Genomic DNA, 25,599 nt, shown 5'->3' with positions numbered 1-25,599 from the left:
ACATGGGTACACTCCATACAAATACTTTCAGAAACGATTTCCTGACACTTAAATCTATACTCGATGTTAACAAATTTCTCTTCTTCAAAAACGCTTTCCTTGCCATTGCCAGTCTACATTTTATATCCTCTCTACTTCGACCATCATCAGTTATTTTGCTCCTCAAACAGCAAAACTCCTTTACTACTTTAAGTGTTTCATTTCCTAATCTAATTCCCTCAGCATCACCCAACTTAATTCAACTACATTCCATTATCCTTGTTTTGCTTTTATTGATGTTCATCTTATACCCTCCTTTCATGACACTATACATTCCATTCAACTGCTCTTCCAAGCCTTTTGCTGTCTCTGACAGAATTACAATGTCATCGGCAAACCTCAAAGTTTTTATTTCTTCTCCATGGTTTTTAATACCTACTCCGAATTTTTCTTTTGTTTCCTTCACTGCTTGCTCAATATACAGATTGAATAACACCAGGGATAGGCTACAACCTTGTTTCACTCCCTTCCCAACCACTGCTTCCCTTTCATGCCCCTCGGCTCTTATAACTGCCATCTGGTTTCTGTACAAATTGTAAATAGCCTTTCGCTCCCTGTATTTTACCCCTGACAACTTCAGAATTTGAAAGAGAGTGTTCCAGTCAACGTTGTCAAAAGCTTTCTCTACGTCTACAAATGCTAGATACATAGGTTTGACTTTCCTTAATCTAGCTTCTAAGATAAGTCGTAGGGTCAGTATTGCCTCACGTGTTCCAATATTTTTACGGAATCCAAACTGATCTTCCCCGAGGTCAGCTTCTACCAGTTTTTCCATTAATCTGTAAAGAATTCGCATTAGTATTTTGCATCCATTATTTATTAAAATTTTCACATCTGTCAGCACCTGCTTTCTTTGGAATTGGAATTATGGTATTCTGCTTGAAGTCTGAGGGTATTTCGCCTGTCTCATACATCTTGCTCACCAGATGGTAGAGTTTTGTTAGGACTGGCTCTCCCAAGGCTGTCAGTAGTTCTAATGGAATGTTGTCTACTCCCGGGGCCTTGTTTCGACTCAGGTCTTGCATTGCTCTGTCAAACTCGTCACGCAGTATCGTATCTCCCATTTCATCTTCATATACATCCTCTTCCATTTCTGTAATATTGTCCTCAAGTACACTGCCCTTATATAGACCCTCTATATACTCCTTTCTCCTGGTAATGGCGTCCTCCTGAGTAGTCCCCACCTGAAGATCCGAATGGGGGACTATTTCACCTCTGGAATATTTTACCCAAGAGGATGCCATCATCAGTTAACCATCCAGTGAAGCTGCATGCCCTCGGGAAAAATTACGGCTGTAGTTTCCCCTTACTTTCAGCCGTTAGCAGTACCAGCACAGCAAGGCTGTTTTGGTTAGTGTTACAAGGCCAGATCAGTCAATCCTCCAGACTGTTGCCCCAGCAACTACTGAAAACTCTGCTGCCCATCTTCAGAAACCATGCGTTTGTCTGGCCTCTCAACAGATACCCCTCTGTTGTGGTTGCACCTACGGTACGGCTATCTGTATCGCTGAGGCACGCAAGCCTCCCCACCAACGGCAAGGTCCATGGTTCTTGGGGGGGGGGTAAGAAGTATAAAAATCAAATTAGTAAGATTTATGCTTTTAAAAGATGATTTGTTAAGGGAATTTGTTAAAAAGAAAGAGCTGTGAATATTATTTAATTAGTTTGTTCTGTATTTATTGCATTATGGTTTAATGAAGTATTGGGTATGTGTGAAAATTTAGGGAAGTTCACTTGATCAATAGCAGCCACAAAAGGATGCATTACTGTGGGAAAGATGCTCCAGCATGTTCAACATTACTGTAATGATTGATGCCGAAAGTCTTAATGATGAGCATCTGAATTTCTAGCACCATCCTGGTTCTGACTGTGGTTTGTGTAGACTGCATCCATGTTAGATGGAAAACTGCCCACCCATGTGAAGTCCCAGGGCATCAGTTGTCAGTGAATTGGGTCAACCTTAGGAAATAATGAATGGTACGTAAGTAGTCACTAAATGTTGTGCTTCATTCTAGATTTTATAAGAGAAATCAACACGTGTTGCATATGTATCACAAATTATGAGATGTTTTGCCAAGACTTTTTCCAGAGATATAGATGGTCCCTGATCCGGTGGCCCAGAAATTCCGAAGAGGGGAGGCATGTTGCACCACAGCTCTGCGTGTCACAGCAGAAAAGTCCTATAACTGACTAAACAGGAGACACCACACTAAAGTGACACACGCCACATTATGGGGACAGTTAGGTGATTTTGTGTAAAGCTGATTATGCTGACACTATGGAAACTGCTTGTGGGAGGCTAAATCACTATACAGTTGCCAACATGAAGGAAAGTCGGGGCAACAGTAGTGTGGTCAGCCACTAGTCACACCTTGCTCCTCAATGCTGTTGTGGCTTAGAGACAAAAGCACCGCCATCTCGGAAATGATAGCAGGCCAGGACGGTGTATATATTGCCAATTTTAGACAGGGATTGTGCAGTCACCACCAGTACCCAGTTACAAGGGAAAATCTACACCAATGCCCAAGTCGAAATGGATCAGTGAACTTCTGTTGCCCGACTCTGTCTTCACTAGCAGTGAACTCGCTGTCTGCTCCGAGTCTGAATGCTGCTACCAAATGGCGGACCACCTTTTGAGTAATAAGTGACTGTGTGTCGGGGTCCACGGTGAGGTTCTCCATGCTCTAGCGTGTCCCTCACGCAGTCACTTATTCCTGCTCGCCTGTGTGGTTACCTTTGCCAACAGCAATTCAACAGACCTCTCCCATACTCAATTTGACACCAGCCCGTATTGCCGACCGTGTAGCCTCACTTACATGCTGCCTGTCATCTAGGGGAACACACTGTGTTAGCCATCAGGAAGGGCCACTGTTATAACCATTAATCCTAATAAATTGCATGGATATACAACGTAGAGCAATAGCAAGTTACATGCTTCCAACTCCGAATCTGTCACTCCACTGCCGTGCCGTGACATGCGGCCGGCGCCGTTCATAGCCAGGTGGCGCTCCCGCGCTCGGCGGAGCTGCGGAGTGCCTCTATCGCTGTGTTCGCATACTGACATAGCGGCACTATTAAATCTCATGGCACTGTCACAACACTTTTCCCCCCTTGAAAAAAAAAAACTCACTTCCTTGGAGACACGGACAGTGTGGAGACATCCATGGCCTCTCGGGAGGCCCTGAGAAGATCCCACGGAGAAACACGAGAGTATGGTCGAAAATGTCCAGGACGGAAGCTTGAGCATGGAACAGGCCTCCTGGACGAGATGATGGGTGAAAACTCCAAAGCAGCAGCCATAGGTGTCGTGGACCTTGGGGTGTGCTCCAGCGAGATGGGTCACAGAGAAGGCGGCATCGCGACTGGGGCTGGTTCCGGCGTACTCGGAAGCGGTAGCGACGTTGGCTTCAGCAACACGCATGGAAGATCGGCAGTAGTGACAGGACTGGCTTCTCGGGCTGGTGGAGCCGAAAGAAGGGGCGGTGGCACCGGCGTGGCCACCACTCGTGGGCGCATCTGGTCGTAATGGTGAACAACCATGCCGTCGTCCGTACGTATTTCACAAAGCCGGCGGCCGCGAAGAGCCTTGACCACACCTGGAATCCATTTAGGGCGAGATCCGTAGCCCCGTGCCCACACGTCGGCGCCCACCGGGTACTTGCCCGCACTGGGGGACACAGCACAAGGCCTGACAGAGTGAAGCAGGTGCAGTAGAGTTCGCGGTTGGCGGCCATGCAAGAGTTCAGCAGGGCTGCGATCACCCAGAGGCGTGAAGCGATAAGAACTCAGAAATTGCAACAGAGTGTCATCTGTGGAAAAATCACTAAGGAATTTTTTCATCTGGCTTTTGAAAGTGCGGACAAGGCGCTCGACCTCCCCATTCGATTGCGGATGGAAGGGCGGTGCTGTAACATGATGAATCCCTTGTCCAGTACAAAAATCACGGAAGGCCTGTGAAGAGAACTGAGGGCCATTGTCCATGACAATCGTGGATGGAAGACCTTCTAGCGCAAAGATTTTGGACAAAGCCAGCGTCGTCGCCACAGTGGTGGGCGACGGACATCGAACAACAAACGGAAACTTCGAGAAGGCGTCAATCAACAGTAGCCAATAAGCGCCGAGGAATGTGCCGGCAAAGTCAGTGTGCACCTGTTCCCACGGCTGCGCTGGATCAGGCCATGGAGAGGGCATTGTACGGGGTGCAGCCAGTTGTTGAGCACACTGACCACACGCAGCGACCATGTGGGCGATGTCTGAATCAATACCGAGCCAATAAACGTGCCTGCGGGCCAGGGACTTAGTCCGAGAAATCCCCCAATGGCCTTCATGCAATAGTTTGAGAACATCTTTGCGAAGAGAGGCTGGCACCACGACCCGAGGAGATGCGCCATCCATGGCCAGAAGAACAACACCCTCACGAACAGACAGACGAAGGCGCAAGGCATGGTAGTTGCGAAGGGGATCTGATGCCCGGCCCTTGGTCCTGTCCGGCCAACCCCGTTGAACAAAACCAATCACCTGACGCAGGACCGGGTCCCGCGCAGTAGCCGACGCAACCTGCGAACCTGTAAGTGGAAAACCCTCGACCGCACGACGTTCTTCCTCATCAATGTGGAAACAGAGGAGTTCATCTCGATCGAAAACCAGGTCGGGGCCCATCGGCAAACGCAACAACGTGTCAGCGTTGGCGTGCTGGGCCGTGGGGCGATAGTGAATCTCATAGTGAAAACGAGACAAGTATAAGGCCCAACGTTGCAGGCGGTGAGCTGCCTTATCCGGAAGCGACGCCGAGGGGCTGAACAGAGCGACCAGCGGCTTGTGGTTGGTGATGAGGGGAAACTTAGAACCATACAAAAAAACACTGAACTTTCTTAGAGCATAAATGATAGCGAGCGCCTCCTTTTCGACTTGAGAGTAATGCCATTGGGCATCGTTGAGGGTCTTGGAAGCGTAGGCGATGGGTCGTTCCGACCCATCCTCATACCGATGGGCGAGAACAGCCCCTAGGCCATACTGGGACGCGTCAGTCGCCAGAACCAAGTGCTGACCTGGACGGAATGTGGCAAGACAAGGCGCCGACTGCAAATGAGCCTTCAGGCGGACAAAAGCCTGCTCACACTCGTCGGACCAACAGAAAGGAACGTTTTTGCGTAACAGCTGATGCAGAGGATGAGCTACCACCACCGCGGATGGGATGAATTTGTGATAATAAGCAATCTTGCCTAGAAACGCCTGAAGTTCTTTGCTCGTAGATGGCCGGGGTAGAGCGGTAATGGCCGCAACGTGCTGTCGTAGAGGACGTATACCCTCATGGGACAAGTGGAAACCAAGATACACAATGGAGGGTTGGAAGAACTGTGACTTGTCCAGATTGCACTTCAACCCAGCTGAATGCAGAACCCGAAACAGCGAAGGTGCTCCTCAGTGGAGGCCCCCGTGACAACAATGTCATCCAGGTAGTTGATGCAGCTGGGAACGGAAGCCGTGAGCTGTTCCAAAAACTGCTAAAAAATGGCCGGCGCGCTAGCGACGCCAAATGGTAACCGCTGGTACTGATACAACCCACAAGGAGTGTTGATGACGAGAAATTCCTTGGAAGAAGCATCCAACGGCAACTGATGGTACGCCTCCGATAAGTCAAGTTTGGAAAATAACTGGCCCCCAGCGAGCTTGGTAAATAACTCCTGTGGACGGGGAATAGGATAAGTGTCAATGAGGCTCTGAGTGTTGACAGTGGCTTTAAAATCACCACACAATCGCAGACTCCCGTTTGGTTTAGAAACCACCACGATTGGCGATGCCCATTCGCTGGAGGTAACAGGAAGGAGAATCCCTGAAGCTGTTAACCTGTCTACCTCAGCCTTGACAGGTGCACGCAACGCCATCGGAATAGGGCATGCCCGGAAAAACTTAGGGCAAGCCATCGGCTTAAGAGTAATGTGGGATCAAAATCCTTGGCATGACTCAGACCAGCAGAGAACACGGACGAGAATTCAGAACACAATCCATCCAGCTGTTGATACGCAATATCCTCAGATATGAAGTGCACATCATCATCAATGGAGAACCCGAACAACTGGAAAGCATCATAACCGAACAGGTTTTCCGTGCCCGCATGATCCACCACATAAGACGTGAGGGGCCTAACAACAGACTTGTAGGCAGTGGAAGCATCAAACTGGCCAACGATAGGAATTTTCTGCTTATTATAAGTTCGCAGATTCCGCGTAACGGGAGACAAGTGAGGGGAGCCCAACGCCAAATACGTGCGAGAATTAATGAGAGTTACTGCAGAGCCAGTGTCCACTTGCATGCGAATGTCTTTATCCAGAACACGAACCGTAACAAACAACTTATTTGTTTGAGAAAGCACACAGTTAACATCCATGTCCGATGCCTCGTCTTCGCTGACAGGAACTTTAGGGGACTGACACACAGAAGCAATGTGGCCTTTTTTCCGACATGAATTACACGTGGCCCAACGTTTTGGACACGCGGACCTGTCATGCTGTATGAAACAATGTGGACAAGAAGGAAGTGCGGAACGAACCGGCTTCTGTGGTTGCTGTTTTCGCTGCGAGCGGGGTGGCCCGACGCGATGTTGTTGACATGAGTGAACCGCCGCCACGTCGTCGTTCCCCTGTGAAACAGGCAAATTGTCTGCATCGAAAGTGGTCTGTACAGCGCCCACATCACACCACGCGTCTATTTGCGCACCAGCAGCGTGAGACACTTCAAAAGATTGAGCGATGCTGAGAACTTCGGACAACGACGGGTTTGGCAGTTGTAAGGCACGTTGCTGAACTTCTTTATCAGGAGCAAGCCGCAGAATAGCGTCCCGAACCATTGAATCAGCATGAGACTCATGATGAGTGTCCATGACAAACTGACATTTCCTACTCAGACCGTGTAGTTCCGCCGCCCAAGCCCGGTAAGATTGATGGGGCTGTTTACAACACTGGTAGAACGCCACGCGGGCGGCAACGACATGGGTGTTTTTTCGGTAATAGTTAGACAATAAGTCACACATTTCTTGGAAGGACAGAGAGGCAGGTTCCCGCAGAGGGGCTAACTGAGATAGCAGCTGATAGATCCATGGGGAAATCCAAGATAGAAATAACGACTTACACATAGGAGCGTCGACAATGCCGAAAACCAAGAAGTGTAACCGCAAACGCTTCTCATAATCCTCCCAGTCTTCAGCGGCCTTGTCGTAAGGAGGGAACGGAGGTGGAGAAGAGGAAGACAGACGATGAGTAAGCAACGTCGACAGTGCCTGAATAGCAGCTGTCAGCTGTGTTTGTTGCACTTGAATAGCAACCGTCAGCTGTGTTTGTTGGTGAATGAGCGCTTGCATAAGCTGTCCCATGTCTGCCCCGACACGAACACACAATTCCACAACGCAGCAAAAAAAATATCCGACCTCGTCGCCAAAAGGTGTTATAACCTTTAATCCTAATAAATTGCGTGGATATACAACGTAGAGCAATAGCAAGTTACATGCTTCCAACTCCGAATCTGTCACTCCACTGCCGTGCCGTGACATGTGGCCAGCGCCGTTCATAGCCAGGTGGCGCTCCCGCGCTCAGCGGCACTTTTAAATCTCGTGGCACTGTCACAACAGCCACCACAGTGCACACACACATCACTGGCTGTTGTCTAGTACATCTATGACTATTGCGTTTGGGCACAAAATGAGTATCTGACATTGCTGTTTTTATGACAGGCCATCAGACAGCCATCTGGTATCCACCCATCACATCACTGTGATCAGGCCTTCATGACCTATAGCATCTCAGTTACATAAATGACTACAGAGGTCCAAATTAGGAGCTGTTAGTTACTTTTGCCAAGAAGGCAAGTGGGGTAGGTCTGAGAAGATTGTGGAGTGAACTAGGTCAGTCAGACCCCAGATTGTGGGTGACCAGATCCTCCCCCTCCATAACCACTGTAAAAATGAGGGGAACTGAAGTCTTAAAAGTTAACAATGGTTTCTAATGTGTATCAGCTGTACTGAGGGCGAGTAGTGTTTAGTTATTCTCTCTTCTTGTAATGATCCAGATTTCTGAAGTAAATAATCTGGAAAAAACTGCTTGTGTTACATTGAGCTGAAATGTAATGTGAACTTCCATTCTACACTAGAGCAAATTGAGTAAGCCAAACAATATTAAAGTTCACTATTATGTAAGATGGTTATACTTGATTGAAATTTTGTGTTGAAGTATCTCAATAGTTTGCTTATTTTCATACAATTATATATGTCTGCAGACTAGTGAAAATAATATGAAATTTAGAAATTCTTCTCTCATGTGTCATCAGTTTGATTCTGTGTGCATGTAAAATGAAATTTTTTGAATATTTTATTTATTTTTGGGGTTGAGAAGCAGAAAAAAAGATGAAATCTAACGTGTAGATATTAGTTTGCGAACAGGATTTATGAAGGAGCTGATGTATTTTATTTTAAATAAATAAACAATTTAAAATAAAATATTATAACCTGACTTGCAACAATCTGACTTGCAACAACCTGACTTGTTCAAGCTGAGTTTTCTCAGATTTGATAAAGACATAAAAACATCACGTCAAACTTTGACATATCTCGGTCAGGCATCTCAGGAAACCTTGTATAAATGCTACATGCATCTAACAACACCAGAGAAGGAAAGTTGCTACTCATCATATAGCAGAGATGCTGAGTCGCCGTAGGCACAATAAAAAGATTCACACAATCGTAGCTTTCGGCCATTAAGGCCTTTGTCAGCAGTAGACACACATAGACACACGCACACACACGCTCATGCAAAAGCAACTTGCACACATGTCTGCAGTCTCAGAGAGCTGAAACTACACTGCGAGCAGCAGCACCAGTGCATGATGGGAGTGGCGACTGGGTGGGGCTAAGGAGGAGGCTGGGGCGGGGAGGGGGAGGGATAGTATGGTGGGAGTGGCGGGCAGTGAAGTGTTGCAGTTTAGACGGTGGGCAGGAGAGAAGGTGCGGAGGGGGGAAGGGTTAAGTAGCTGAAAGGCAAGAAATAAAAAGAAATTGAAAGACTGGGTGTGGCGGTGAAATGACAGCTGTGTAGTGCTGGAATGGGAACAGGGAGGGGACTGGATGGTTGAGGACAGTGACTAACGAAGGTTGAGGCATCTAACATTATTACGATAAAGTCTTATTTATTATCTACTGTAATCTAGCAATGATTTTTTGAATTCTCCTAAAAAAGTGGAATATGGTGAGCTGGAGTGTGTGAACTTTTGACAGAGTAGGTATCCCTTAATCAATTTTCAGGAAAATTAAATTAAGTACCACATGACAAATGAATGAGAGCCTGTGATTTTGGTACCATGTGGGGTAATGAAGTAGTTAGCACACTGGACTCACATTCAGAAGGACATTGCTTCAAACCTCTGTCTGGCCATCCTCATTTAGGTTTTCCATGCTTTCCCCAAATCACTTAAGGGAAATGTTAGGCTGATTCCTACGAAACAGCATGGTCACTTTCCTTCCCCATCCTTTCCTAACTGAGCTTGTGCTCCACCTTTAATGTTCTCATTGTCAATAAGACATTAAACGCTTCTCTCCTCCTCCTCTGTAATTTTGGTATGGAGGTATGGATTCTAAGATATTGATGCAGGGATGCAGAATCTGAGCCATTGTGTGCTATCTCATATATTACTACCTTAAAAATTTGAACCATTAAAATTTTAAAAGATGACAGTTAGATCAAAAATTTTTGTTTCACTGGAACAGTTATTTCTGATGAGAAATGATTAATAAATACATCTGCTTTTCTCTTCCGCTTACTTAATGCTCTGGCCACTTTTGTCACTGCAGAATAATCAAACAATACTCCATTCACCAAACTCCAAATATTATCCAAAAGGCTCCAAAGACATGGTAATCTTAGTATTACAAGATGCATCAAAGCATGCCTTTGTATTTATAAGTAATCAATGACTGTGTGCCTTCTTCTATAGCTAAGGCGTATTTTATTGTTTTGTTGTCCACTGTTGTAATGTAGTTATTCTCAAAAGCTAATAAATGTATAGTCTGGTTATTAAGCATACCATTACTAGTAAAGGGATTGACTAGCAAAACATACACTCCTGGAAATTGAAATAAGAACACCGTGAATTCATTGTCCCAGGAAGGGGAAACTATATTGACACATTCCTGGGGTCAGATACATCACATGATCACACTGACAGAACCACAGGCACATAGACACAGGCAACAGAGCATGCACAATGTCGGCACTAGTACAGTGTATATCCACCTTTCGCAGCAATGCAGGCTGCTATTCTCCCATGGAGACGATCGTAGAGATGCTGGATGTAGTCCTGTGGAACGGCTTGCCATGCCATTTCCACCTGGTGCCTCAGTTGGACCAGCGTTCGTGCTGGACGTGCAGACCGCGTGAGACGATGCTTCATCCAGTCCCAAACATGCTCAGTGGGGGACAGATCCGGAGATCTTGCTGGCCAGGGTAGTTGACTTACACCTTCTAGAGCACGTTGGGTGGCACGGGATACATGCGGACATGCATTGTCCTGTTGGAACAGCAAGTTCCCTTGCCGGTCTAGGAATGGTAGAACGATGGGTTCGATGACGGTTTGGATGTACCGTGCACTATTCAGTGTCCCCTCCGACGATCACCAGTGGTGTACGGCCAGTGTAGGAGATCGCTCCCCACACTATGATGCCGGGTGTTGGCCCTGTGTGCCTCGGTCGTATGCAGTCCTGATTGTGGCGCTCACCTGCACGGCGCCACACACGCATACGACCATCATTGGCACCAAGGCAGAAGCGACTCTCATCGCTGAAGACGACACGTCTCCATTCGTCCCTCCATTCACGCCTGTCTCGACACCACTGGAGGCGGGCTGCACAATGTTGGGGCGTGAGCGGAAGACGGCCTAACGGTGTGCGGGACCGTAGCCCAGCTTCATGGAGACGGATGCGAATGGTCCTCGCCGATACCCCAGGAGCAACAGTGTCCCTAATTTGCTGGGAAGTGGCGGTGCGGTCCCCTACGGCACTGCGTAGGATCCTACGGTCTTGGCGTGCATCCGTGCGTCGCTGCGGTCCGGTCCCAGGTCGACGGGCACGTGCACCTTCCGCCGACCACTGGCGACAACATCGATGTACTGTGGAGACCTCACGCCCCACGTGTTGAGCAATTCGGCGGTACGTCCACCCGGCCTCCCGCATGCCCACTATACGCCCTCGCTCAAAGTCCGTCAACTGCACATACGGTTCACGTCCACGCTGTCGCGGCATGCTACCAGTGTTAAAGACTGCGATGGAGCTCCGTATGCCACGGCAAACTGGCTGACACTGACGGCGGCGGTGCAGAAATGCTGCGCAGCTAGCGCCATTCGACGGCCAACACCGCGGTTCCTGGTGTGTCCGCTGTGCCGTGCGTGTGATCATTGCTTGAACAGCCCTCTCGCAGTGCCCGGAGCAAGTATGGTGGGTCTGACACACCGGTGTCAATGTGTTCTTTTTTCCATTTCCAGGAGTGTATATATGAAGGAACTAAAGGGCAGTCATTTAGCACTAAAACAAAAGTTGACTGAATGAGACATGAGGTGCAAGACCAGTGTGGCATCAGTATAAACATCGACCTGCAAACGAGGACTCTCTCTCCACTCACGAGTTCTTTGGATGAAAAGTTTGAGATGATTATGTGACTTGTTGTATATACACGTGTAGATGCTTTTACTTAAATATACATCTATATTGAAATATAAAGTGGAAGTGTTTGATTTCAGGATAGTAACCCATCACATTCTGACACTAGCAAGTCGGAGGGCTTCATCATCCCGCAACAGCCTGAAGTGGAACATATGATCCAGCCATTTCCTCCAAATGGCTTTGTGTTTGGTACCTAGGAGAGATTTCACATGTCACTAGTTCAGATATTCATGAAGCTTTTGAGTCGTTGAATCAAACATTTCTCTTTCAAAGGGATTGGTTCCTGATGCTCCTGCGATCATAAAACTTTCATTATAGTAGCTTATCCTGTTGTGTCCATATAAAAAATTTTCGAAATGGGGAACAGGTATGGACACCTATTCAGTATAACTTTCCTCCATACATTCATTAACATTATAATTTAATCTCTAAATACTCATACAAAGGCATTCTACATAGGAAGGGAGATTAAACCTGACATCTTCATTATCATCATCATCATCATCATCATCATCATTTCTGAACATTTGTTGCATTAGCTTGAAAATATTCTGTGCCACTACTCCATTAGGATGACTAGTATACATCTTGTTACAGGTATTGACATACATTCAACTTTTGTGGGACTCTATTCTGAATGAGAACAAAAAGGAAGAACAACAGCTCCTTTATAATGCTGCAGTTGAAGCAATTTACACAATTATTGGTAAGTAGGAGTGCAAAATATGGCACATTTTCATAAGTTTACAATTTTATTCTATGTGTTGGTTGTTCAGGTTCCATGAATATCATCAGTGTCACTGTTTCACTTAGATTAATGTTACCGTTTGTACTTCCATTCCTTAAACAATTAAATAAATTTGATAATACCAGTGAAAAGCTTGCATGAAAAGTAAATAGGAAGATAGACTATATCACTCAATTCATGTGCATCTGCAGATATGCAATACATTACTACTTGTCACACAACTCCCCACCGACCACTGTCACTTATCACATACCTAAGGGAACTTGTCAATTTGTAGAGCAATGGGGATTGTGTTTAAATTTCTTTTGAAGTAGTTGGAATTATCTACTTCTTGCCTTATATTAGACGGGAAGTTGTTGAATACATTTGTAGCAGATTACATATCCCCCTCTGAACCCTAGGTAGGGAAGGTCTGTTATTTTTGTGTCTTGTATTGTGATCTGCTTCACAGATTATTATTATTTATCTTTAGTTTGAATTTATAATTGGAGACAGCTCACAGAAATTTTATTTAGTTATATTAGCAACTGGTAACCAGACGACAATATTGCTTGTTCCTAATTACTTTAGTTATAGTGTGCATTACTTCATTCACTTTATGGATGAAACCTTGTGAGATTACAAAATACATTGCACTGGGAAATGGTCTCAGCCACATCCCTCTGAGAATTTTCAGCTGATGATGGCCATGTTATGTTGTGCTGCTGACAGAGGAGAGGGATCTCCTGGGAGTTGGGAACTGACTCTGTGCACCAGATGTTGGACCTGTCATTTTCCGAAGCTCAGTAAGCTTGTGAACAGAAGTGCAACAGAGAAATGTTTAAGATTCAGTTTTGGCACTGTTTTGCAAAGGTTTCTATCCCTCTTCATTGTATGTTGGCTCTGAAACTTGTAACCTCACAAGGTTTTTGTTCATGGAGCAAATGAAATACTTCCCATTATACCTAAAATAGTTACAAATAACCAGTACAGTTACCAGGATACCAGCTCCTAGTATAACTGTATCCAGTATCAGTGAGCTGTCTCTGATAACAAAATTCAAATTGGAGAAAAATAATAATGATCTGTGAAAGAGCTACTGAAGTGAATTACCAGAGGTTGAAAATACTGCTGCAGTTGTAAGATTCTTTTATTTAAAACAAGACTGGTATCGGGCTCTTATACACTCATCTTCAGGTGTTATAAGTTTGTGCAGTGACCCTGAGCACCACAATGGACGAGTATAGGTTGCAGTGTATTAACAGCAAACACAAAGCTCTGGTATAATGCTCAGTTGCAGATGTTCCTCCAACAGCATTATTTGAAGTGAATTAATTGGCTGCAAAAACAAAATTAGGTAGCTATTTTCTAAGATACAGATTTGTAAACGTTTCATTGTGGTGACTTAATAGAGGAACAGTTTATCTCCAAACAACTTGACCATAGATGTTTAAGTTCAAATGAAGTTTACCTACAGCACCACATGATAACCATTTTCATTAATATTCAGATTTTAGGAAAATGTGTAATGTGTATCAGAAAATACCTCAACAGGCTTACTCTTTCCGATAGCTGTGAAGAATTATTATACAGTCACAGGCACAATAAAGAGAAACAACAATTCATACAAATCTTGTGATTTGGAAACAGTTGTGTCACAATCATGCAAGAGCAGTGTAGTTGTGCAAGACACAATCAGAAATGTATGTCATTGGAAACTAATGGTAGATAAAAAAAGTTGTGGCGTTGATAGGTCATACGGACCATAGACAACATTAATCTTTGGGACTCAGCTCACTCATCCGAGCCGCCATGTTAATTCAGTCTGTTATGATACCTTGTACTATGTGCACGTGTATGATAATTGTCAAAATATATGTATGTGCAGATATTAGTGGGGGCAGTTTATTCCATATACTGCTATTTGTATCCTGTTCCCATTAAGTTATTCACCTTGGACTCACCCCATATTCGTAAAAGTGTATGAGAATTCTGCTTAGGATGAAACGTCTGTGTTACACTTTCAGAAGCTGGTAGGTTGTGTGAAGAATGTCTTCATTCATTGTGAGACATTCATTTGGCCTTCATGTGGAAACACTGTTCACCTGATAGTCTCTGTGCAAAGATGAGGTTCAATTACACCCACCTCAAGCAGTTACACTGAGACATTTTACAATGGTGCTCATCACATGATGTGAATAATGGATGGGAACTGCTGTTAAACCAAAAATAGTGGTTGTAGAAATTTATAATCACATCTAAGTGAATCTACATTACTAATGATGAAACGAATATGTTTCTGTGAGACATGCACAAAAGGAACATATGATGATGTGTCAGTGAATTATAAATCATGTCTAGCATTTTTCCCTAAAGAACAGTAACTATGCTAATTTTGGAAATGAAATAAGAAATTGGTAAATGTTTAATTATCTAAGTATGTTAAAGTGAAGTGTGAAGGCTGATACACTTGTCAATGCTGATTTTGGAAGTAAAATAAGAAATAGGAAAATGAGTTATCTGACTGTGATAATATGAAGTTATAATGGCCAATGGGAAATTTTTCATACTTTGTAAAGAATGACAGTAGTAGGAAACTTATTAACTTCCATCATTATTGTTTACACATTATGGCTGACTTTTAAGATTTGTGTTAGTAGACTGCTATTAAAAAATTATAAATACCTTTTCAAATATTTTATTCATATTTATAAACACTAACTATCTGTTATTTAAATACAATTTTGACATGCATGTGTAATAAGAAGCTAATGCAGCATTTATTTTCTTTTTAGGAGCAATTTCATCTCTTGCCTGTGGCTGGTTAAGATTCAATTGGCAACTGATTGGAGAATTATTTCTTACAATTTGTTCACTGCTGCAAGGAAGTGCACTTTTAATTTCGGCTCTGACTAATTCATTATGGGTTTCATACGCACTTTACATTGTTTTTGGAATACTGTATCATACAGTGATGACAATCACAAAGTAAGTAAACATATTGTGTACATTGTTCTCATTTTGTTATTTTGTATAGCATACATGTGACATCTACCTGTCATAATCTTTGACTTAAAAAAACATATGTAACACAGTTGTGAAAGTAAGTGTTAGAAATTTGTGTTGCTTGTTTAGCACCAATATGGTAACCTAACTAACCTAACATCTTACATATAGGCAAATTCAAGGTAGCTTGCCTTTCCACACCTGCCGCATGTATGCCCTCACACCCACCCATCCATCTGAATGTGCATCATCTTCTAATGTCATCCTCCATTCAAATTCTGTTGCTGCCTTTTCGTCTCATTGCTTCCAGTTCTTGTACAGTTCTCTGTTGCAGAAAATTCACATGCAGCAGTGTCCCAATCAAGATATTTCTTCTTCCTGTTCACTCCCAATAATCTTCTTCCTCTTCTATTTTCTTCATCACTTCTTGACAGTAGCAGTAATATAAAATAAATAGTAAACTAGCTGAGAAAAAAAATTATGATCCACGCAAGAAAATGACCCAGATTCCAAGCTAGCACCACAATCCCACAATGAGGTAGTTGTCTCCAATATAATTAGCAATTGAACAAATTGACTCAGATCTGATGCAACTGCATTGTTTAATGCTTTGAGTGAGTTTCAACTGTAGGGTAACATTTGTAGGCCACTGCAGAGTTTGCAATGAATGTTATTTTATTATTGTATAATGAAACAGAGATTTAGCTTTTGTAATGTAAGTTCATTTTACCGTCATTTATTTAAACTAAGATTAAATTGTGATGTTGCTCATCCATGTTTACCTTGGTAATATAAAGACAGCTATTCTGTACACGTGTACAAAGTACACCACATGCCCACTCATGTTATAAAAAGCAGTGTGCCCACTCAAGAGTTAAGTCTGTCAGCCCACTTCAACTTAAGGACTTTGTAAGGTAGACATGCTGTGCTTTGGGGCAAATGGTAGGATCAAAAATGAACACACTTTGTGCACTGTGATCACAGAGCAGAGCCTTATTGTTCCAAGATAACTGATTTCAACAGTCAACGTCTGATCTTATGGAACTTGTTATAAAATTGTAATGTAACATTACATGAAGTGAAGACATGTGTATATGGCAAATGACTTTTATGCTTTGACTTCATGAAATGTAACAAGACCATTTTATGATAAGTTTCATAACATCAGATGATGGCAGCTTAAGACTGTTGAAAGCAGTCAACTTGGAACAATAAAAATGTCTACACTGTGATTGTGCGATCGCAGCATAAGAAGTGTGTTTGTCTTCAAACTTAAGTGTTTCCTCAATAGCCATAGCCATATTTCATCCTTGACTCACTTCTTTAAAACTGTACACTCCATATACAACATTCAGTAAATCTTTTCTCAGCTCCTTTAGGATTCTTCTACATCTCCATACATAAACACACCACAGGCCACCATATTATGCATAGTGGAGGGTAAGTGTACCAGTACTGGTCGTTTCCTTTCCTGTTCCACTTCCAAATATAGTGAGGGGAAAATGACTGTCTACAAGCCACAATTTTTTACATCTTATTTTCGCGGCAAAGTGAGCTTTCCAAAATAAAAGGAATTTACTAACAGACAATCATATGAGCCTAGAAAGTAGGAAAAAGTTTACCAAAACTTTTGTCTGGAGTGTCTTAACATACGGATGTGAAGTGCGGACTCTCAGAAAGGCAGAGAAAAAGAGACTGGAAGCAATGGAAATGTGGATAAGGAGAAGAATGACGAAAACAAGTTGGGTAGATAGAAAAAGTAATGAACAGATCTTAATAGAAGTGAATGAGAACAGAATGCTGCTAAATTATATAGGAAGAAGAAAATCAAAACTGATAGAGCACACAATGAGACACAACCAATTCCTAAAGAATGTATTTGAAGGAAAAGTTTTAGGGAAAAAACCAAGAGGCAGGCCAAGAGCAATGTATTTTAATAACATCAAAGGAGATATGGGGATAAAATCATATGAAGAATTGAAGAGGATGACAGTGGAGAGAGGTACGTGGCTAAATCGACAAGGCATAGCCTTTAGTTTATGGTGATGATTTTCGTGGTCCTTACATGAATTGGGCATTGGCAGCAGTAGTATCATTTTGCAGTCAACATTAAATGTCAATTCTCTAAATTTCTGCAATAGTGCTTCATGAAAAGAGCTTTGACTTCCCTCCAGGAATTCCCATTTGAGCTTAAAAGAATCTCTGTAATGTATGCATACTGATCAAACCTACTGGTAACAAATCCAGCAGCACACCTCTGAATTGCTTCAATGTCTTCCTTTAATTAGACCTGGTGGGAATCCCAAACACTCAAACAATACTCAGTAATGGGTTATATTTGACTGATGTGATTATGTCAGGCACAGCCTCCTAATTTTGTATTTGGACATTACAGATTGGATTTTGCACTCGTCTGCATTAACTTACATTTGTCTACATTTGGAGCAGTCTTCCATTCATTACACCAACTTGAAATTTGTCTATGTCACCTTGTATCCACCCCACAGTCACTCAAGGACAACACTTTCCCATACACAACTGCATCATCAGCAAAAGCCATAAACTGCTGTCCACTCTGCCCATTAGATCATTTATATACATAGAGAACAAGAGCAGTCTTATCACATTTCCCAGAGGAACTCTTGACAATACCCTTGTCTCTGATGAATATTCACTTTAAAGAACAATGTCCTCGGTACTGGGCTCTATTACTTAGTCTTCAAGCCACTCACATATCGGGGATCCTAAACCATATGCTCATACCTTCATCAACAGTCTGCAGTGGGTCACTGTAGATGCCACATATATGCTAGTACCATATAACACACTACTTTCCAAAATGTGCCAAGCACACATAAATGTAGAATCTTGCAATCCAGCAAAAGCCAACAAATATGTCTGTAAGTATGTGAATGAAGACAGTGACATAACAGTATTTCAAAAAGCCAAAGAGAGCAAGCAACAAAACAGAAATGATGAGCAAATGTGAACCAATTGTGCGACATCTAGCAGTACATTTAGAGAATGGAGAGAGAATTTACTTCACAAAAGACCTCCAAGAACAGAACATTAACAGCTTTTTACCAACTGTACCAAACTGATCCATTCGCAAAAACATTACTATATATCAACGTCCTACCTATTATACATGGAACACAACAAGAAAAATCTTTCAGTGATAAAAACAAGTAATTCCAGTAGAGGATCATCCAGGAATGATGAAAATTCATGCACTAATCTGAGTATAAACTCTGTCTGAACAATGCCGAATGTTTGTAAATGTAGGAATATGGGATGCAGGAATATGAAACCTGCCTCTTTCGCTCGATCCAAGTTTTGTTGGATATCATGGGAGAAAGGGCAAGCTGAGTTTCATGCAAGTGATGCTTTCTAAGTCCATGCTGATTTGTGGACAGAAGATTTTCTGTCTCAAGAAAATTTATTACATTTGAACTCAGAATGCACTTAAGAATTTGTGGCATACGGATGTTACAAATATTCATCTGTGAGTGGTCCATTCTTTTACCATTTTTGTGTACAAGAGCCGCCAGTGCTTACTTCCAGTCACTTATCACTCTGCTAAGTAAGGGCCCAATGCTGCAGAGTAATCTTTGTAAAACCGAATCGAGATTCTGTCTGGACGTGGCAGCTTATTTGCTTTCACCTCTTTCAGTTGCTTCTCTGTGTCATCCATGCGGGAGTCCATATGACAGTCATTCGACGGTATGTTTGTATGATCTTCCAGCATGAATGATTTCTTAAACTTTGACTATCAAACTTAAGATTTCCTTTTGCTGTCTCCTGTTGCCAGCTTAGACTGGACAGAAGCTTTCATTCTGCTCAATGATACCACATGCACTGAAGAGCGAAAGAAACTGGTAAACCTGCTTAATATCATGTAGGGCCCCCACTAGCATGCAGAAGTGCTGCAGCATGACATGACATGGACTCGACTAATATCTTAAGTACTTAAATGGATATGGTGTCTGTTCTTTCATACATGTCCAAAAGAACAGACACCATTGATAACCTGCAGCCATCTAGAACAAAATTAGAACTATACACTACTAGCCGTTAAAATTGCTACACTGTGGAGATGATGTGCTACAGACGTGAAATTTAACCAACAGGAAGTAGATGCTGTGATATGCAAATGATTAGCTTTTCAGAGCATTCACACAAGGTTGGCGCCGTTGGTGACACCTACAACATGCTGACATGAGGAAAGTTTCCAACCCATTACTCATACACAAACAGCAGTTGACCGGTGTTGCCTGGTGAAGTGTTGTTGTGATGCCTCATGTAAGGGGGAGAAATGCGTACCATCACGTTTCTGACTTTGATAAAGGTTGGATTGTAACCTATCATGATTGCGGTTTATCGTATCATGACATTGCTGCTCGCGTTGGTTGAGATCCAATGACTGTTAGCAGAATATGGAATCGGTGGGTTCAGGAGGGTAATATGGAATGCCGTGCTGGATCCCAATGGCCTCGTATCACTAGCAGTCAAGATGGCAGGCATCTTATTCGCATGGCTGTAATGGTGTAATGGATCTTGCAGCCACGTCTCTATCCCTGAGTCAAAAGATGGGGACATTTGCAATACAACAACCATCTGCACGAACAGTTTGACAACGTTTGCTGCAGCATGGACTATCAGCTCGGACACCATGGCTGCAGTTACCATTGACGCTGCATCACAGACAGGATTCCCTGCGACAGTGTACTCAATGACGAACCTGGGTGGATGAATGGCAAAACATCATTTTTTTGGATGAATCCAGGTTCTGTTTTCAGCATCGTGATGGTCGCATCTGTGTTTGGCGACATTGTGGTGAACGCACATTGGAAGAGTACATTAGTCATCACCATACTGGCGTATCACCCAGCCCGGTGTGATGGTATGGGGTGCCATTGGTTATACGTCTCGGTCACCTCTTGTTTGCAATGATGGCACTTTGAACAGTGGATGCTACATTTCAGATGTGTTACAACTTGTGGCTCTACCCTTCATTCGATCCCTGCGAAACCATACATTTCAGCACTATAATGCATGACCGCATGTTACAGGTCCTGTACGGGCCTTTCTGGATACAGAAAATGTTCGACTGCTGCCCTGGCCAGCACATTCTCCAGATCTCTCACCAATTGAAATCGTATGGTCAATGGTGCCCGAGCAACTGGCTCGTCACAATACGCCAGTTACTACTCTTGATGAACTGTGGTATTGTGTTGAAGCTGCATGGGCAGCTGTACCTGTACATGCCATCCAAGCTCTGTTTGACTCAATGCCCAGGCATATCAAGGTTGTTATTACAACCAGAGGTGGTTGTTCTGGGTACTGATTTCTCAGGATCTAGGCACCCAAATTGCATGAAAATGTAATCACATGTCAGTTATAGTATAATATATTTGTCCAATGAATAACCGTTTATCATCTGCGTTTCTTCTTGGTGTAGCAATTTTAATGGCCAGTAGTGTATGAATATCCTCAGCTGCTGATGGGTGTTGATATATATCAACGGGGACAGGTGAAAATGTGTGCCCTGACCGGGACTTGAACCCAGGATCTCCCGCTTGCATGGCAGATGCTCTATCCATCTGAGTCACTGAGGGCACAGAGGATAGTGCGACTGCAGGGACTATTTCATGCATGCTTCCTGCGAGACCCACAATCTCACCTTGTGTGTTGCACTCCAATACACTCATTACTCGTGGAAGACATTCTTACCAAGTCCTGTAAGAGTTCGGGTAATATGTGTGCATCTGCCAGAAGAAGAAGGTCATGGTCGGTATTGCCAGAAATATATACTTATATGGATATGGTGTCTGTTCCATATAAGTATATAGTTCTGGATATACCAGCCATGACCTTCCCCTTTTGTGTGGATGCACACGTTCCGCAAACACTACGAATGTAGTGTGTGGACGTACAAGGTGAGAATGTGGGTCTCGTGGGAAGCGTGCGTGAAATAGTCCCTGCAGTTGCACTATCCTCTTTGCCCTTGGTGGCTCAGATGGATAGTAGAGCGTCTGCCATCTAAGCAGGAGATCCCGGGTTTGAGTCTTGGTTGGGACACATTTTCACCTGTCCCCGTTGATCTATATCAATGCCCTTCAGCAGCTGAGGGTATTAATATAATTCTAATTTTAATAGGGCAGGGAGGGCTCTAAAGGTGTGGCGAAGCTAGTCTCCCTAAGGGAGTACACCCAATACAAATCACCTGCTGCCTTGCAGTTGATAGAGAGATCTACAAAGGCTAAGGATGCACAAGTATGCTACCCTACGAGCTGTAAGGGGCAACCCCCCAAATGGTTGGGCAGAAGATTAACACTGTCCCCCTGTAAAATATCAATTGTTGCGAATGCTAGCAAAGGAATAAGCCAGACAGATATTTCGATGACGACCACAGCAAACAAAGAAAGGATAAGAGATATGTACACAGGAACATAGAATGTGCAGAGCCTATACCAAGCTGGAGCCCTACGTCAGCTGCTAACACAAGTAAACGACAACAGTATAAAAATATCGGCTCTTCAGGAAATTAGGTGGAAGGGGAGTGACACAATCGATGCAGGAAATTTCACTATTTTCTATAGTGGTGGGAGGATGAATACCTTTGGAACAGATTTTGTGGTCGCTAAGGAACTGAAACATGTGGTGATGTGCTTCCAACCAATCAATGAACGGATGTCCATAATAAGATTAAGGAGAAAATTTTTCAACATTACATTGATAAATGTACATTCACTCACAGAGGAGGCAGAAGAACAACAAAAGAACGAGTTTTACAGTAAGGTAGAACAACTGTATGATCAAGCTCCCAAACACGATGTCAAGATATTAATAGGAGACCTGAATGCAAAAATAGGAAAAGAAAAGGCCTTTCAACCAACCAGAGGAAGACATAGCCTACATGAAATATCAAATGACAATGGATTTAGGGCTGTGGATTTTGCTATAAGCAAAAGCATGACTGTCGGCAGTACATGTTTCCCACATAAAAAAAATACACAAAGAAACATGGATTTCACCAGACAGACAAACCAGAAATCAGATAGACCCTATATTGCTTGATCGGAGACATGGATCGGACATAATGGATGTTAGGAGTATAATTTTAACTAATATTGTGTTTATACTGGTTGCTGTTGAGGAGGAAAGTTAGTTATTAGTATTTTATTAATGATCTCATTCATAAGCAGCCATTTCACAATCATCACGGTCACTCAAGAAAGTTATAATTAAGCTTTACTTGTTTAATCAGAATCGGACGATGACTCTCCTTGTCTGCAGTCTCGATGATTCGAAGCGATCTACAATCCTGTGTAAATAAAATGTCTTGGTTTTCTTGCATTGCGTAGTCAGTCAGAAAACCACAGATCAAGCAGAAAGTTTGCTTTGATAGAGTTTAATTATACGATGAAATAATGGAGCTCTTGGATCTAATAACTGCAGGTTCATTTCCAATTCATTGGAAGTTCGCTTCTGATTACGAGCGAAACGACAGCCTCCGTGCAAATTTCCAATTAGAGAATACATATATAATGAAATTCCTTACACCTTTGATGTAAATGCTCAGTATATATTTTCTTGAGTAGCATACAATATATTTTCAATCTCTTTCTTCCAGTAATCTTGATAACAAAATTACAATTATTCAATGCGTCTATTTGGGACGGAGAAGATCCTAGAAGTCCTCTCAACACACCAGAGATAATATTACAAAGAGTAATTATGCACTCATAGAATAGTAATAGTACTGTACTACTTTGCACATCGATTCTGCGAGTATATAGATGGTCAAGTAGGAAACGTAATTCACTCATAGAATTGTGCAGGGATAATTAGTAGAATATAAAGAGAAATTACAGGAGCCAATGAGGAGCTGACTGCAATTCAGACCACCATCTAGTGAGAATTAAATATAGACAAAGGATCTCAGTATTGAGTAAACAAAAAGGCCCCAAACAAAAGAGGTCTGACATTAAGAAACTGAAATTAGAAGAAATACAGAGAACCAAACAAAAGAGGTCTGACATTAAGAAACTGAAGTTAGAAGAAATACAGAGAACATATCAGATGAAAATAGAAGAGAGGATTAAGAATGAGACTGACACATCAAATGAACATATAGAAGTAATGTGGAAACGATGTAAGACTGCAATCCTTGAGGCAGCTGGAGAGGTTTTAGGACATGAATGGGCTCAAAGAAAGGAAGATTGGTTTGACGAAGAATGTATGAGAAGAATTGAGGAACGTAATATAGCATGAATGAAATTATTGCAGGTAACGACTTGAGCAAATCTGAGCGAATATAATGAAAAGCGCCGTATAGCGAAGAGGGTCTGCAGACAGAAAAAAAGAGCACTAGAAAAGAAAAAAACTGGAAGAAATTGAACAGCTAGGAGAAGAGAAGCAAAGTCGTGAAATGTACCAAAAGATTAAAGAAGGAAAGACCGGGTTCCAAGCCAGAACAAATATGTGTAGGAACAAAGAAGGGGATTTGATAGGGGAGAGTAATAAAATACTTGACAGGTGGGCAGCACACTTCAAAGAGTTACTGAGCCCAGAAGTAGAAGGGTTAGAATGAGAAGAACAGGTGGAACTAACTTACTATGGACCAGAGGTTTTAACACCAGAATCTACACTGGGGGGAGTGATGCAAGCCATTAAGACCTTAAAAAACAATAAGGCACCTGGAGAAGATCAGATCCATGCTGAACTTCTCAAGTATGGTGGGGAAATGCTGTGGAAAGCAATTCATAAAATAATACTGAATATCTGGCAAGAGGAGAGCATACCAAAGGAGTGGAAAACAGCTATAATGTGCCCTATACATAAAAAAGGAGATAAATTAAAGTGCCAAAACTATCAAGGAATCTCCCTAATAAATATTACACATAAAGTTTTCTCCAAGATTCTAACCAGCAGGCTTACTACATATGTGGAAGAGAGAGTTGGAGACTATCAGAGTGGCTTTAGAAGAAATAGGTCAACAACTGACCAGATATTCACATTGCACATACTACTTGAAAAATGTTTCGAACCTCAAATTAACATACACTAATTTTATATCGACTTTAAACAAGCCTATGATAGCATCTCAAGAGTGGCATTGCTAAGAAGCTCATTAAACTTTCTATGATGACCCTCAGCGAAACCAACTGTACAGTAAAAATACAGGGCGAAATCTCCAGAGAAGTGGAAGTGTGGAAGGGACTTAGACAGGGTGACAGTATCTCCTCATTACTATTCAACCTTTGCCTAGAAAAAGTCATAAGTCAGATAGAGTTAAATAAAGGGGGAACCTTCTTAAATCGTTCACTACAGTTCCTAGCCTACACTGACAATATGGCATTACTCACACGAAACACTGCTGTGCTAGGTGAAGCCTATCAACAACTGGAGAAAGGTGCAAGGGAACTTGGCCTGACAGTCAACATCAAAAAGACCAAGTATATGACAATGACCAACCAACAAAACCTACCAAATTTAAGGATAGCTGACGGGGAGTTTGGAAGGGTGAGAGACTTCAAGTACCTTTAGTCAACTATCACTGAGATAAATGACATTGGCAGTAAGGTGAAATCCAGAATAGCAGCAGGTAACAGATACTGCTTTGCCACATTACCCATGCTTAGGAGTTCGCTTCTGTCACGAAAATCCAAAATCCTCATTTACAAAACAATTATAAGACCAGTTGTTATGTATGGTGCCAAAATGTGGACCATGACTGTAAATGAGGAACGAATCCTTAGCATATGGGAGAGAAAGGTGCTACATAAAATATACGTCCCAGTATATGAGCAAGAAGATTGGCGCATTCGTACAAATGCAGAACTACAACACCTTTTTGAAGAGCCAGACATTGTTACTACCATTAAAATAAGAAAACTGTGGTTGGCAGGGCACATGGTCAGAATGGAAGAAGACAGAGCATGCAAGAGGATTTTTGATGGCAAGGCTGGAGGCAGACAGTGGAGGGGATGCCTCAGAAAGAGATGGGTGGATGGAGTTGAAGAAGACATGAAAAAGCTGGGTGTCAGATGATGGAGATGGAAAGCCATGGATCGGATAGAATGGTAGAATATTGTGATGCAGGCCAAGGCCCTTCAAGGGCTGG

General features: G+C 42.8%; 1 protein-coding gene across 6 annotated transcripts in view; it reads left to right on the top strand.

Moving 5' to 3' along the window:
- The window catches only part of LOC124596484 (thiamine transporter 1-like), a 611,894-nt gene that overhangs the window by 454,364 nt on the left and 131,931 nt on the right, over positions 1–25,599 (top strand). For 5 of the 6 annotated variants that reach the window (XM_047135630.1, XM_047135633.1, XM_047135629.1 and 2 more), the window contains exons 6-7: positions 12,335–12,443; positions 15,260–15,452. In XM_047135630.1, the coding sequence (XP_046991586.1) occupies positions 12,335–12,443; positions 15,260–15,452 (302 nt within the window). Of the gene's footprint in view, positions 1–12,334; positions 12,444–15,259; positions 15,453–25,383; positions 25,505–25,599 lie in introns of those variants that run through there. The other variant, XM_047135634.1, reaches the window with a different exon arrangement.

This window comes from Schistocerca americana, chromosome 2 (assembly GCF_021461395.2).
Source record: "Schistocerca americana isolate TAMUIC-IGC-003095 chromosome 2, iqSchAmer2.1, whole genome shotgun sequence".
Lineage (NCBI taxonomy): Eukaryota > Metazoa > Arthropoda > Insecta > Orthoptera > Acrididae > Schistocerca > Schistocerca americana.
Note: the sequence above shows the minus strand (reverse complement) of the source record. Positions and strands in the feature narration are given on the sequence as shown.